Source organism: Dendrobium catenatum, unplaced genomic scaffold (assembly GCF_001605985.2).
Source record: "Dendrobium catenatum unplaced genomic scaffold, ASM160598v2 fragScaff_scaffold_1013, whole genome shotgun sequence".
In the NCBI taxonomy this organism is placed as follows: domain Eukaryota; kingdom Viridiplantae; phylum Streptophyta; class Magnoliopsida; order Asparagales; family Orchidaceae; genus Dendrobium; species Dendrobium catenatum.
Genome location: NW_021319475.1, coordinates 41430 through 54469, shown reverse-complemented (window position 1 = coordinate 54469; position 13040 = coordinate 41430). Strand labels below are relative to the sequence as shown.

General features: G+C 35.8%; 1 protein-coding gene across 2 annotated transcripts; it reads left to right on the top strand.

The window, feature by feature from the left end:
• The first annotated feature begins 4857 nt into the window (after window positions 1–4857).
• Window positions 4858–9303, top strand: LOC110105369 (probable protein phosphatase 2C 62). Of its 2 annotated transcripts, none has more exons than XM_020834839.2 (5): window positions 4858–5103; window positions 6388–6639; window positions 6776–7055; window positions 7913–8067; window positions 8789–9303. In XM_020834839.2, exons 1-5 carry the CDS (start codon window positions 5071–5073, stop codon window positions 8924–8926), a joined length of 858 nt encoding a protein of 285 aa, XP_020690498.1. In that variant the 5' UTR covers window positions 4858–5070; the 3' UTR covers window positions 8927–9303. The 2 variants fall into 2 exon arrangements, with proteins under 2 accessions (XP_020690498.1, XP_020690499.1); XM_020834840.2 differs by having other exon boundaries at window positions 4861–5103; window positions 6779–7055.
• Window positions 9304–13040: the final 3737 nt, after the last annotated feature.

The window sequence follows — 13040 nt, the reverse complement described above, 5'->3', positions numbered from 1 at the left end:
TGCGTTATTAGTATTAAGACAGCCAAATAAAAACATAAAATTACTTTTCATTTTCACTTCTTGTCAACCTACAAGAGGCTGACACGTGTACTTCTCTTTATCTCTATTTAAACTCTTGTATCTCTGTATTAACAACAACACGAAATAATATTTCTTTCTTCTTGTTAATGTTCATCTTCTTTCTCTAAGCGCTCATCTTCACGGTAGATGAGTTTCTACATGGTATCAGACGGGTGCCGATTCTGAAGAACGACAATGGCAAATCAATCTTGCGCGTCGTCTTCTTCTCGACAGACTTCGGAAGTAGTAAAATCTACTCTGGCGATCTCACCGTCGCTCAAATTCGTAATCTCTAACCTCAAGCTGCTGGTTCCTCATGCTCTTACTCCAGAAAATTTTCCTATCTGGAGTACCCAAATCGCCAAACTATTCAAGGCAAATGGGTTTGCTGAGTTTCTTGAGCCGAAATCAACTGATGAAAACGCCGATCCCAATCAAGATCCTCAAGAACGGGCTGCGTTGGATCAAAATCTCGCTACTGCAATTTGTTCCACGATATCGCCGGCAGTTTTACCTTATGTGATTCATCTTGAATCCACCTCTGTCATATGGAGTACACTTCATACTCGGTTCCAGTCGTCCAACCGCTCCAAAGTGATTCAGCTCAAGCATGAGCTTCACAATGTCTCGATGCAGGGTATGACAATGATTCAGTACCTCACTGAGATCAAAAAGATCGTTGATCACATATCCTCCGCTGGATCTACCATTGATCCCGAAGACGTGATAATCTACATTTTAAATGGACTTCCTGCGGAATATCATGCTTTTACGACTTCTATCCGAACAATGCAATCGTCTCTATCTCTGGACAATCTTTATTCTCTTCTCATCAGCGAGGAGATTCATCTAAAATCCGCGGCACTCAAATTTCCCAAGGCACCGGATAATCAAGCCACCCTGTTTACTTACCGCGGCCGTGGTCGTCGTGGTCGCGGCAGACAAAATCTTGAAGCCGACCGAACTCACATGACCTCTTCGACTAGCAAATCGACTGGGGTCATATGTCAGATTTGCAAAAAGAAAGGTCACCAAGCAGACGCTTGCTGGCATCGGCTAAACCCAAATTATGTACCCACTCAACAATCTGCTAAACAAGCCTCGGCTCTCCTTGTCAACACAGATGGTGCTTCTGCTACGGATTGGTATATTGACTCCGGGGCTTCATCTCATATGACAAACAAGATAGGCAATCTTGATAATGTCTACGAATACAATGGCTCCGACACGGTAACAATAGGGGATGGAAGGTCCGTTCCGATTGCTCACGCTTGAACGGGTATCCTTCCAACTCCATCTAGTAAGCTACTGCAATCTAAACTCCTTCACATTCCATCTCTATCTTATAATTTACTTTCAATTTCAAATTTAGTAAAGGATAATCCGATCTCCATCACGTTTGATGCTAACGGATTTGTTTTTAAGGATCGGAGGACAAACCAACCTATCCTACACGGACTGTGTAAGGATGGTCTATACAAAATTGTTACTCATTCTTCACAGGAGCTCAAGGCGTTCTCAGCTGACAAAGCTCGCAAACCAGATTGGCACTCCCGATTAGGACATCCGAACAATCGGACGCTACAACATATTTCATCTGTTAATCCTGCTCTTAAAATTTATGTTCCAACATTTCTTTGTAATTCTTGTTTAGCCTGTAAAGGCCACAAATTACCATTTGATAACTCTACTAGTATAACAATTGCACCATTACAATTAGTACATTCTGATCTCTGGGGGCCGTCGCCCGTTTCTTCTAATCAAGGCTTTCAGTATTACTTAATTTTCGTTGATGATTTCTCTAAATATGTTTGGCTATTTCCTATTATGTTTAAATCGGATGTAACGAAAACATTTATTCAGTTTGTCAATCAAATCGAACGGCAAACTGATCGTAAATTAAAAGTTATACGAACTGACGGTGGCGGTGAATTCTTAAACAGGGATTTTCGCAATTTTACCTCTACCGCAGGCATTCTTCATCAAACCTCTTGCCCCTATACACCCGAACAAAATGGAACCGCCGAGAGAAAACACCGTCATATTGTTACAATCACTCGTACTCTTCTTCAGCAATCCGGACTACCGAATTCACACTGGCTCGATGCTGCTATTACTGCAACGTACTTAATAAATCGAACACCATCCTCCCACCCTACTACACTAACTCCGCTCCAACGCATGTTTGGCATCTGTCCGTCTTACGCACACTTGCGTACTTTCGGTTGTGAATGCTATCCTCTTCTTCCTCCGACACAGCGTAACAAACTTTCTCCTACCTCTGCTCGGTGTATATTTATAGGTTACTCTGATACTATGAAAGGTTATCGGTGCTTAAATTCTGACAACAAAACAGTTATTACTTCCCGTCATGTTCGTTTTAATGAAAATATTTTTCCTTGTAAAGCCGCAGTTTCTGCAGGGAATTCAGCACCAACTACCATTCCACCTTCCTTACTTCATCCAACCTCAATTCTACCATTTACGAAGGCGACTGTTTATTCTTCCTCCTCGCAGCTTCCTCCGGCACAACAAGCCCAATTTGACCAACAAGCTCCCTTTGATCGGTCAACACCTGAAGAGCGTGGGGTTCAAGAACAAAACCCGGTTCCAGCTCAAGCCTCAACACATCATATGATCACTAGGCTGAAAACTGGATCCCTTAAACCCATAACCAAGCTAAATTTGCTTCATACTACTCAACCATATACTGATCCAACAACCTTTTCTGAAGCCAGCAAACATGTCGAATGGCGAAAGGCAATGGAAGAAGAATTTCTCGCTTTACACAAACAGGGCACATGGGAACTCGTTGCACCGCCAGCAAATGCTTCCATAATTGGATCAAAATGGACGTATCAAACAAAATTCAACTCGGATGGTTCCATTGCAAGGTTCAAAGCTCGGCTTGTTGCTCAAGGAAACCAACAAGAATATGGCTTAGACTATCGAGATACCTTTAGTCCGGTAGCTAAGCTACCAACCATTCGAGTATTATTCACTATCGCATTGTTCTTCAAGTGGTCGGTACACCAATTAGACGTTGCCAATGCGTTTTTACATGGGGAGATCAATGAAATTGTATACATGACACAGCCCAAAGGGTTCGAAGACTCTGCCTATCCGAATTATGTCTGTCGACTCCGCAAGGCTATCTACGGGTTACGGCAAGCGCCACGGCAGTGGTATACTACGTTTACGTCGTATCTCCTCAAGCTCGGTTTCACTCACAGTCAAGCAGATCCCTCTCTGCTTCTTCTACATCGCGATCGGATCCAAATCTACCTATTAGTCTACATTGACTTTATTCTGCTTACGGGTAATGATACGAAAACCATGACAGCTCTTGTAAATCAGCTCAAATCTCAGTTCACTATGAAGGATCTCGGAACAGCTCATCAATTTCTCGGACTCAGAATCGATACTCATCCAGATAAGTTTTTCATGTCCCAATCGTTTTATGCTCAATCTATTATAAACATTACCGAATTGCAAAAATGCAATTCGGTAGCTAATCCATGTACAAATAAAATGCCAGTCATCTCCTCTGACGCGGTACCCTGCTTCTTTCCACCGGTCTACCGTCAACTAATTGGATCTCTCCAATACTTGACTTTAACGCGTCCTGATATCGCATATGCCGTTAATATGCTCTCTCAACACATGCACAAACCGGAGATTCAACATACCTTTCTGTTAAAGAAATTGATCAGATACATTAAAGGCACCATAGCCTTCGGTCTACCTATCACGCGTTCAACTCTTTCGCTTAGAACTTTTTCTGACGCGGATTGGGCATCAGATCCTCTCACCCGCAAGTTGACGTCCGGCTTCTGCACCTTTTTCGGCGACACATTAGTGTCCTGGACTGTGAAGAAACAGCCAACGGTTTCAAGGTCATCAACAGAATCCGAATACAGAGCATTGGCTTCGGCAACGGTGGACACAATCTGGATTAAACGCCTGCTGCTTGACTTCCGCATCACTCACCACTCTCCAGTGGACATCTTCTGTGATAACACGTCCACTATTGCTCTGGCGAACAACCCTGTATTTCACGCAAGAACAAAGCATATAGAGATAGATCAACGGTTCGTGAGAGATCACATCCAGACAGGAACAATTCGCCTACTACCCATCTGTACAGTGGATCAGGTCGCCGATATTCTAACTAAACCATTGGCTACTAACAGATTCCAGCTCTTAAGATCCAAGCTAACCATCACTCAAGATGCTTAGCTTGAGGGGGAATATTAAGACAGCCAAATAAAAACATAAAATTACTTTTCATTTTCACTTCTTGTCAACCTACAAGAGGTTGACACGTGTACTTCTCTTTATCTCTATTTAAACTCTTGTATCTCTATATTAACAACAACACGAAATAATATTTCTTTCTTCTTGTTACTGTTCATCTTCTTTCTCTAAGCGCTCATCTTCACGGTAGATGAGTTTCTACAATTAGTATTTAATGTATAATTAAAATTTATCTGAGTTTAAAAATGTAAAATTATCTTAAATATAAAATAAGTGAAGATGAAATTATAATCAAAATTGTATTGGGTGGTAGTCATGTAATAATAAAATTTATAGGATGAAATGAAATATTAAAATTTAGGTGCATGAAATGAAATATTAAAATTTATAGGATGATATGAATGGTAGAAATGAATTATAGGAGTGATATATTTGATATTAAAATTATATTGGGTGGTAGTCATGTAATAATAATGTTTTAGATATTAGATATGTAAATAACATGAAATAAAGTGGCATGTATGTAAATTTTTCAAAAAAAAAAAAATCATGAAAGCAGGCCCGTCCAACAGCCGGCCGCGCAATATCCCAGCCGGGATCCTCGTGTTCCTTGTTAGAGAAATCCGCCGCCGACCACGCTTCGTGGGCAAGAGATTTATTAAAGAGGGAGAGAGGGAGAGTCAGATTTAATCCGAAGAAAAGTTTTGGTACAAGAACTTAGGAAGAGCGGACGAATAATCAGATAATAAAAGAATGACGGGAAGGGAAATCCTGCACAAGATGAAGGTACGGTCTCTTTACTTAACGGTCTTAACAACAAATCTTTTTCCCTCTCTCTGATCGATTAAAGGTATGTTTTTTATTTCTCTCCATTTCGCGTAGTGTGGTGATTTCAGGAAGATTTTGTCTGAGAAGTGAGAGATTTGCTTCTAGTTAATCACAAGTTTCCTTTGTTGTTGGAGTAGGGCTTTCCGAATGTCCGAAGTTGGAATTTTCTTGCTGCTGAGTGTGGTGAAACAGTGAATTTTCAACTATGTCCATTTGCTTTTGTTTTCTTGATTTGCTTATCTGTTGGAGCAATTTGGTTGAAGTGTGAGAAGGAATTTATTGTTTTTGGTTCTGAAGTTTTGAAAAGCTTAGAAATATATGATGGAAGAATGAAGGTTGGTTTTTGCCTAAGGACCTGGATTTTCTCTCCTTGTTTGGATGTTTAAGTTTTGGAAGAGTGATGCAACACATGCAAAAGTATGATGATATGCAGAAGAATTAATCTAGAATGCTTCATAAAATAATTTGTTAGTATTTCAAACTAATTGCTTTTTTGAATAAAAATTACAAAATATTACCTCAAATTCATAAAATCATATGTTGTGATCTTCAAGGGGATTTTCTTAGGGCATCTCCTGCCGAAGTCCAAACGACTAAGGTGTAGCTGGTTAGCTCCATTCGAATGGCAAACAAATCGCTAATCGGTGGAGGGTGAACAGTGCGCTGTCAATATTGGCGTGTCATTGTTCACCTATGCGATTTTTTTGCCTCAACCAGACTTGTCTAAGAAGTGCGCGAAAGAGGAGAATGATGGTTACCTTCGCAGAAGCACACAAAATGGAGTTCGATTGGAGATGAACCACGGCATTTTTTATTTTAAATACATTTTGGAGTGAAAAATGGGATTTTAGGTTGGAGATGCCCTTATATGATACATCAAGAATGTCAATCTTTCTATAACAATACTGGCAGATATTCTATCAGACTTACCAATGAGTTCTAACCCGTAAAATCCACTGTTATTTTGAGTGAAAGCCACTCTTTTCCTATAATTGTAATTAATACATATTTAGTTTACAACTGTACAATGTTATTAAGGATTGAATGAACTATAACTTTAGATCTTACCACTTATTTAATAATAATTAAATTATTTATTGCCATGGCCATTTAGATTTTCTTGGCTTCAATGGTACGCTTTTAAATTGTTTATGCTGTTCAGAATTCGTTGATACTTGTCATTCCACCATGCATGCCTCTCAGTAGTATCATGGTTACACAAAAAAGGTAAAAATCCTGCAGGTTAAAGCTGGGTTTGGTTCATCTACATCAAATACTGGAAAAGGCAAAACAAAAATGTATGGCAAGCGAATTAGCCATGGATACCACTTAGTAAAAGGTCAAACCTTTCACGCAATGGAGGATTATGTGGTAGCTCAGTTTAAGCATGCCCGTGATTCAGAGTTGGGTTTATTTGCGATATTTGATGGCCACCTTGGCCATGATGTACCTGACTATTTGCAATCACATCTATTTGACACTATTCTAAAGCAGGTGATGGGTTCTTCACTCTCTCTCTCTCTCTCTCTCTCTCTCTCTCTCTCTCTCTCAATTTATGATACCTAAATTTAAAAATGTTAGTTATATTTCATTTTTCCCATGTAACAAATGTTGTGTTCTATGATTCAAGCAGCCTAACTTCTTGACTGACACTGATGGGGCAATCAGGAAAGCATATGAAATTACTGACAGTATGATTCTTAATAAGGCAAACAAACTGGGAAAAGGAGGCTCTACTGCAGTAACTGCTATCCTAATAGATGGATTGAAGCTGGTGGTTGCCAATGTCGGGGATTCTCGTGCGGTGCTTTGCAAGGACGGCCTTGCTAAACAACTCTCGGTTGACCATGAACCTAACAAAGAGCGCAAATGTATAGAGATGAAAGGAGGTTTTGTTTCCAACCTTCCAGGTACAAGATAATTTCTTCAATTGCTGACTTCTTTTAAGCTGTGCCTTCTTCTACATAAGTTTTGCCTTCAAAGTTTAGTATGGTCGTGAGGACAATATATAGGGTGTAAACAACCTATAAACATTAATGAGCTTGGGTCTTGTCGGTCTCGATTTGCTTACTATGAAGCTAAATTCAAACGATAGCCTCTTTAATATCTTCAAAAATTTTGTTCATGTTCTTACCGTTTATTATCTAGTCGAAAACGAACACTAAGTTAAGTCCTTAACCAGTCATCTTTACAATAAGGGTGCTTTTAATTCATACAACATCTAATTGGCAGGTTAAGTCCATGATATAAGTCTATGCAAACACAAATGATAAGTTGAAAGCATGAAGACAAGTTAATGGTTATTTACATGAGGCATTTGTCAATATGGTTTTATTTTAGCTTGTTTTTCAATCATAGATCCAGTTGCCAAATCAAGGCTTTTCATATTAATATATATTAAAGTAGTAGTGATGAGGTCATCGATAGGAGATTTCGGCACGTCTATCAGAGACGACCACGGAGATCGACGGCAATGAGGGGGGGGAGAGAGAGAGAGAGAGAATAATTGAGCTAGCTTTTATTCATGTTTGGCTTATTTAGTGAATGATCTAAAAAATCATATTCAAGTTCTGCTCTTTTACTTGTCAAACAAGTCAAAATCAAGCCAATACTGAACTGAACACGGGCAATCATCAACATTGAGCATTATTAACACTCAAGTACTCAACCATATCAAAAATTAAAAAGGGGACATCTCATCATAATTTTGTTTTTTAGACAAATATGTCTCATACATATATATAACTACATTGTATTGATAATCCAGGTGATGTGCCTCGTGTTGATGGACAGCTAGCTGTAGCAAGGGCATTTGGAGATCGTAGCTTGAAGGTGCATCTCAGTTCAGTTCCAGACGTCAAGGACGTTATTATTGATGATAAAACTGAGTTTCTTGTCTTAGCAAGTGATGGATTGTGGAAGGTGTGCTTCTGTTTTTTTTCTTTTTGTTTTAATGTACTATTGATGTGGTGATCGTCGGAAGAATCAGACCTACAAGAAGGAAATCCTCGATCCAGGGAACAAAGACAAGAACTAAGCTTTAAAAGCTTCAAAGAGAATATATTTTCATCAATGTCCCATTCCTCTTACACATTCCACATATATATAATGCTGAAATAGAGATAACCCAGATAATCTTAAACGATTCTAGAAAATATGAAACAAACTTACAACAAACTAAATAAAATAACATAAGGAACAATTTATAAGCTAAAACGTTTCGTATCAACTATGAAGCTCCTTATAAAAAAGGTTTATAATATAAATCAAATTGTTAGGATAATAAATGTTATGAATAGTTTAATAGTAGGTACAAGATGGTTAATAGTTGGTTAATGGATTCTTATGGGTCTTGTAATTCTATAAATATCCATTCTTAGGGAATACTAGAATATGCAAAAATGAAGAAACTGAGCTATGACTCTCCTCAGAGTCTACCCCCCAATTCAATTATGAAGTTTTGATCAAGATTGAAGTTACTTGTTTATAATGTAATTATAATGTAAATATGTACATAATAATACAGAGCAATACAAATGAACGTAACTCTACATGTAAATGGCTCAGTTAAGTTCTCATCTTCCATATAAGAAATGAAGAATTAACTATGCTCCACCTGCTCATGGATTCATTTTTTGTCCAGGTTATGTCAAACCAGGAGGTTGTAGATGCCATTAGAGACATTGAGGAGCCTCAAGTTGCTGCCAAGCATCTGACAGAGGAGGCTCTAAAAAGAAAGAGCAAGGACGACATCTCTTGCATAGTGGTTAAATTTCAGTAATCGTTTCCTCCCGCAGCACAAAATTTCCTTCTCCACTAAATTAACTGTAAATATTTATTTTTTATAAATTGCCGTTATCAAGTCATGTTTGAATAATATGTTTTGTATGTTGAATAAGACTTCGTTTGAGACAGCTTTTTTGTTGTTTTCGAAAACAGCTTTCTAGTACAAAATTTTTGTAAATTAGAAATTTTTGTACTAAAAAATCGTTTTAGAGAGGAGCAAAAAAGCTGTCCCAAACGAAGCCTAAGATTATAGAATGAAGATAGTTGCTTGTGATTGTAGGCTATATAGATGTCAATGTTGGGTACAAGTCTTTTGTGATTTTGAACTAAATAACCTTCATTTATATGAGAAGCTGCATAGATTTCATCAAAGCTGCAATATTGTATATGTATGTAGTTTATTTATTCATCAGCCTAAATAGTTCTAGCAGAAGCTTGCTACTATAAGTTGTATGTTCTGTTGTTAGGAACATCGCCAGCTTCAGCATTTTCTAGCCTTGGAGGAGTATTTACATTTTATTGGGAGAAATCGGAGATTGGAAAATAGAAATATATTCAGTGTGTAATGTGAAATTAGTAAACACAAATATTGTAACTGCACTTAAATTTAGATTGAATTAAACGAACATTAAGGATTTGTTTGAAATGGTTGTAATTTTTTATAAAGTTTATCGTGAAATTGTTGCGCGGAAAATAACTTAACAAGTCTAGTTGTAAAAAGTAGTTTTTCATGGCAGAAATTTCTAAAAAACTGTGAAAAAATAACATGAAAGTAGCAGGCGAATGAAATTGTGGTTGTTGTAATATTAGGCGAATGAAAGCAGCAGGATAATAAAAAAATAGAAATTAATCTAAAAAATTTAACATGAGTGTAGTTCAAATAAATTAATATAAGATTTTTCATAAAATTAGGATTGAAAGTATTTTGTAATAAAACAAAATTTAATAATGTTTTTATTACAATAATAATCTTAATTTGTTGGTGGAGATAGCCCATATGTGAAAGTTATGAATAAGTTAGATAAATGATAAACATGTGAGATGATTGTCTTTTCTCATGATTGTGAAGTTAGGGAGAATTTGCAAAATGTAATATAGTTTTTTCTATTACATGGTTATAAATGAAAATTATAATATGTCAAATTTGTATAATTTGCAATTAAATGAATTTAATGTTACCAAATGAGGTTCAACTAAATAATATGAGGGGATTTACATGTGTACCCTAAAATACTTATCTATTTATATGTCTAAAACTTAAATCTTACGGCACCTTAAATTCTAAATAAAATAAAAAATAGCACTAGTACTAACTTATCTAAAATGAAATAATTTTGTTTATGTAGATGTTTCCATATGATTTAGAGATTATGATGTTATATAAGCAAATATAAAATTTAGGTGTTTGATATGTAAATACATAAGAATTCTATGCATGTTATGTATGTAATTCCTTCATTATATAAAGAAAGAAAGTATTATTGAGCATTTCTACTTTTAAATTATTAGAGAACTTGTTTCTCAAATTGATTTTTTTTTTTAAATTAGTGAAAATACTTTTTAAATTTTGTTTTTAGTGTAAAAAAATAAATAAATTTCTTGTTCTTAAAAGGTAAATTTGGCTTTACATGCTTTGTAATTCTTATTGTTGGCCAAATATATCTGTTGTATGCTTATTTGATAATTTTTTATTTATATATCTTTATGATGGAAATATAAGCAATAGGCTTTAGTGATATTGTGAATGCTTGAACAATATAGTTGCTGAAATATTTCTCTTCCAACAATAATCAACTTCTACAAAGCAACACCTTCATTGCCTTTAAGTGATCCCTCTATCACGAAAAGTTATTACGTCCGGACAAAAAATCAGAAACCCAGACAAATACCGAGCAATTCCAAGTGCTCAGTACCGAGCATCCAAGTGATGTGGCACTTTGTTATTGATCTCTAGACGCGTTCGGTGTCCGGACACAATAATTACTTATCTATCACAAGCTTTATTGTAAGCTCCTCCAAACAAATATAGATTAGTTTTCATATTTTGTTACTTATATAAATTTAAATGTAGTCTTTGATCTAGGTTATAAAACGAATGATGTTGAAGGAGAATCATGTATTTCAAAACGACTAATATTTAAATTGCATATTCGGTGTTTGATTATGGTTCGAATAAATATTGAATATCTATTTTGATCCTAGGATTCAACCATTAAATGCGAAATTAGGTTTGAACCAGCAATAATAATATATATATATTTTTTTTTTCTTGTCTTCCTTGAGCTCAAGGGGGTTCCGGCCCTTATCTTGTGTGAACATGGTTTGAACCAACCTTTCTGTGCTTAAAAATTCTTACATGCATAAATATAACCATGCATATATACTTAAGTCATGAAAAGCCTATGTAACGGCAATAATAGAGATACTCGAGGAAGAAAGAAAATTAATGCAAAAATTGCCTCCATTAATGAATTAATGGAGGCATATTATTCGCTAAATTTATCCTCCTAAAGTATCTCTATTGTTGCATTTATAATTATTGGTTCTAAATTCGACCTATTTATACGATTATGATTTTGTATATAAAAATTTCAAAGAATAGAGAGACCGTTTCAAACCTCATTCTAATATTATTCAAATATTATACATAAGATTGTCGCTGTCAGAATGTTTAATGATTATATTCATAATTATATAATAAAAAAATTCAAACACTAACCTTCTGATCATTTGATGGGGCTCGTAGTACGTCAGCTAATTTAAACTCAAGCTAGTGCTTTGTCATAGTTGTAAGTTGATTGTTCTAATTGTATTTGATATAAAAGGTTGGCTATTGAGTTTGTACTAATCTATTAAGTAATTGTTATTATAATATACTTAAGTGTTAATATAGAATTATTCATTGATTCTATTTGATGTATTTTAAGTGTTGTTAGTTCATGTAGTACTTTTTTTGAATGGAAGGAATATTCATTGGACCACCTCTTGTAATATTTACTAGTCACAAGTTTTTATCAAAAAAAAATTATATATTAGTTATTTAGAGCCAACTTATACTATTATAGTTGATACGTCATGCAAAAATTATCTTGATCGGGCACGAATCTCAAGGCAAAATCAGTTTGGAAACTTTAAAAATTAAATTTGAGAGCATATGAACTCCGATTTCAATGAGCTTACAGTCAAACTGAGCGTCTCGGAAATACGAACCCAACGACACCAAGATCAACCCAATCCGAGCCCAAATGAGTCCAAATCAAGTGTTCAAAGCGCTGTTGGAAGGTTCAAACCACAATTTGAGTTGCCAAACGGACTCCGATTTTGACTCTGTATTTTCTAACCAAGTCTTTTTAGGTCTACCTCTACCTATCTTAGCATAAGTCAAATCTAATACATCAACTTTCCTAACTGAGTCATCAGGAAGCCTTCGTTTAATGTGACCAAGCTATCTAAGGCGACTCTCTCTAATCTTATCTTCCACTGGAGCTACTCCAACCTTTTCACTTATATGCTCATTTTGTATCCTATCTCTAAGGGTCAAATCACTCATCCACCTATGCATCCTCATCTTTGCAACACTTCTTAGTATTATGCTTCTCTTTTAATGGTCAACATTCGACACCATAAAGCATTGTAGGTCTCACCACCATCTTATAGAATTTTTCCTTAAGTTTGAGGGGGACTTTTCTATCGCACAATAAGCCCGATGCATTCCTCCGCTTCAACCATCCAACTTGAATTTTGCTGATAATATTCCCATAAATTTTCACCATCACTTTGAACACAATTTTTTAAAGGATTCATGTCCTGATTTTTTCGACAAATTTTACACTGGCTGTCGACTACGTAACGCAACCCTCCACTTTTCTCATCCAGGACTTGGGACCTGACAATGACAGTGTTTAAATCTTTAATTATTATTTTATTAAAATAAAAATTTGAAAGTAATTTAGAAATAAGGGAAAGAATAAACAATTTTCATTCCAATTGTGGTGCCTTTTTTTTAAAAAAAATATTTGTTAAGATATGCTAATAAAAATTTAATGATAATAAAATTTCAAAACATTGAATTTACTTATGACTGTAATATATAAAAAATTAATTAATTT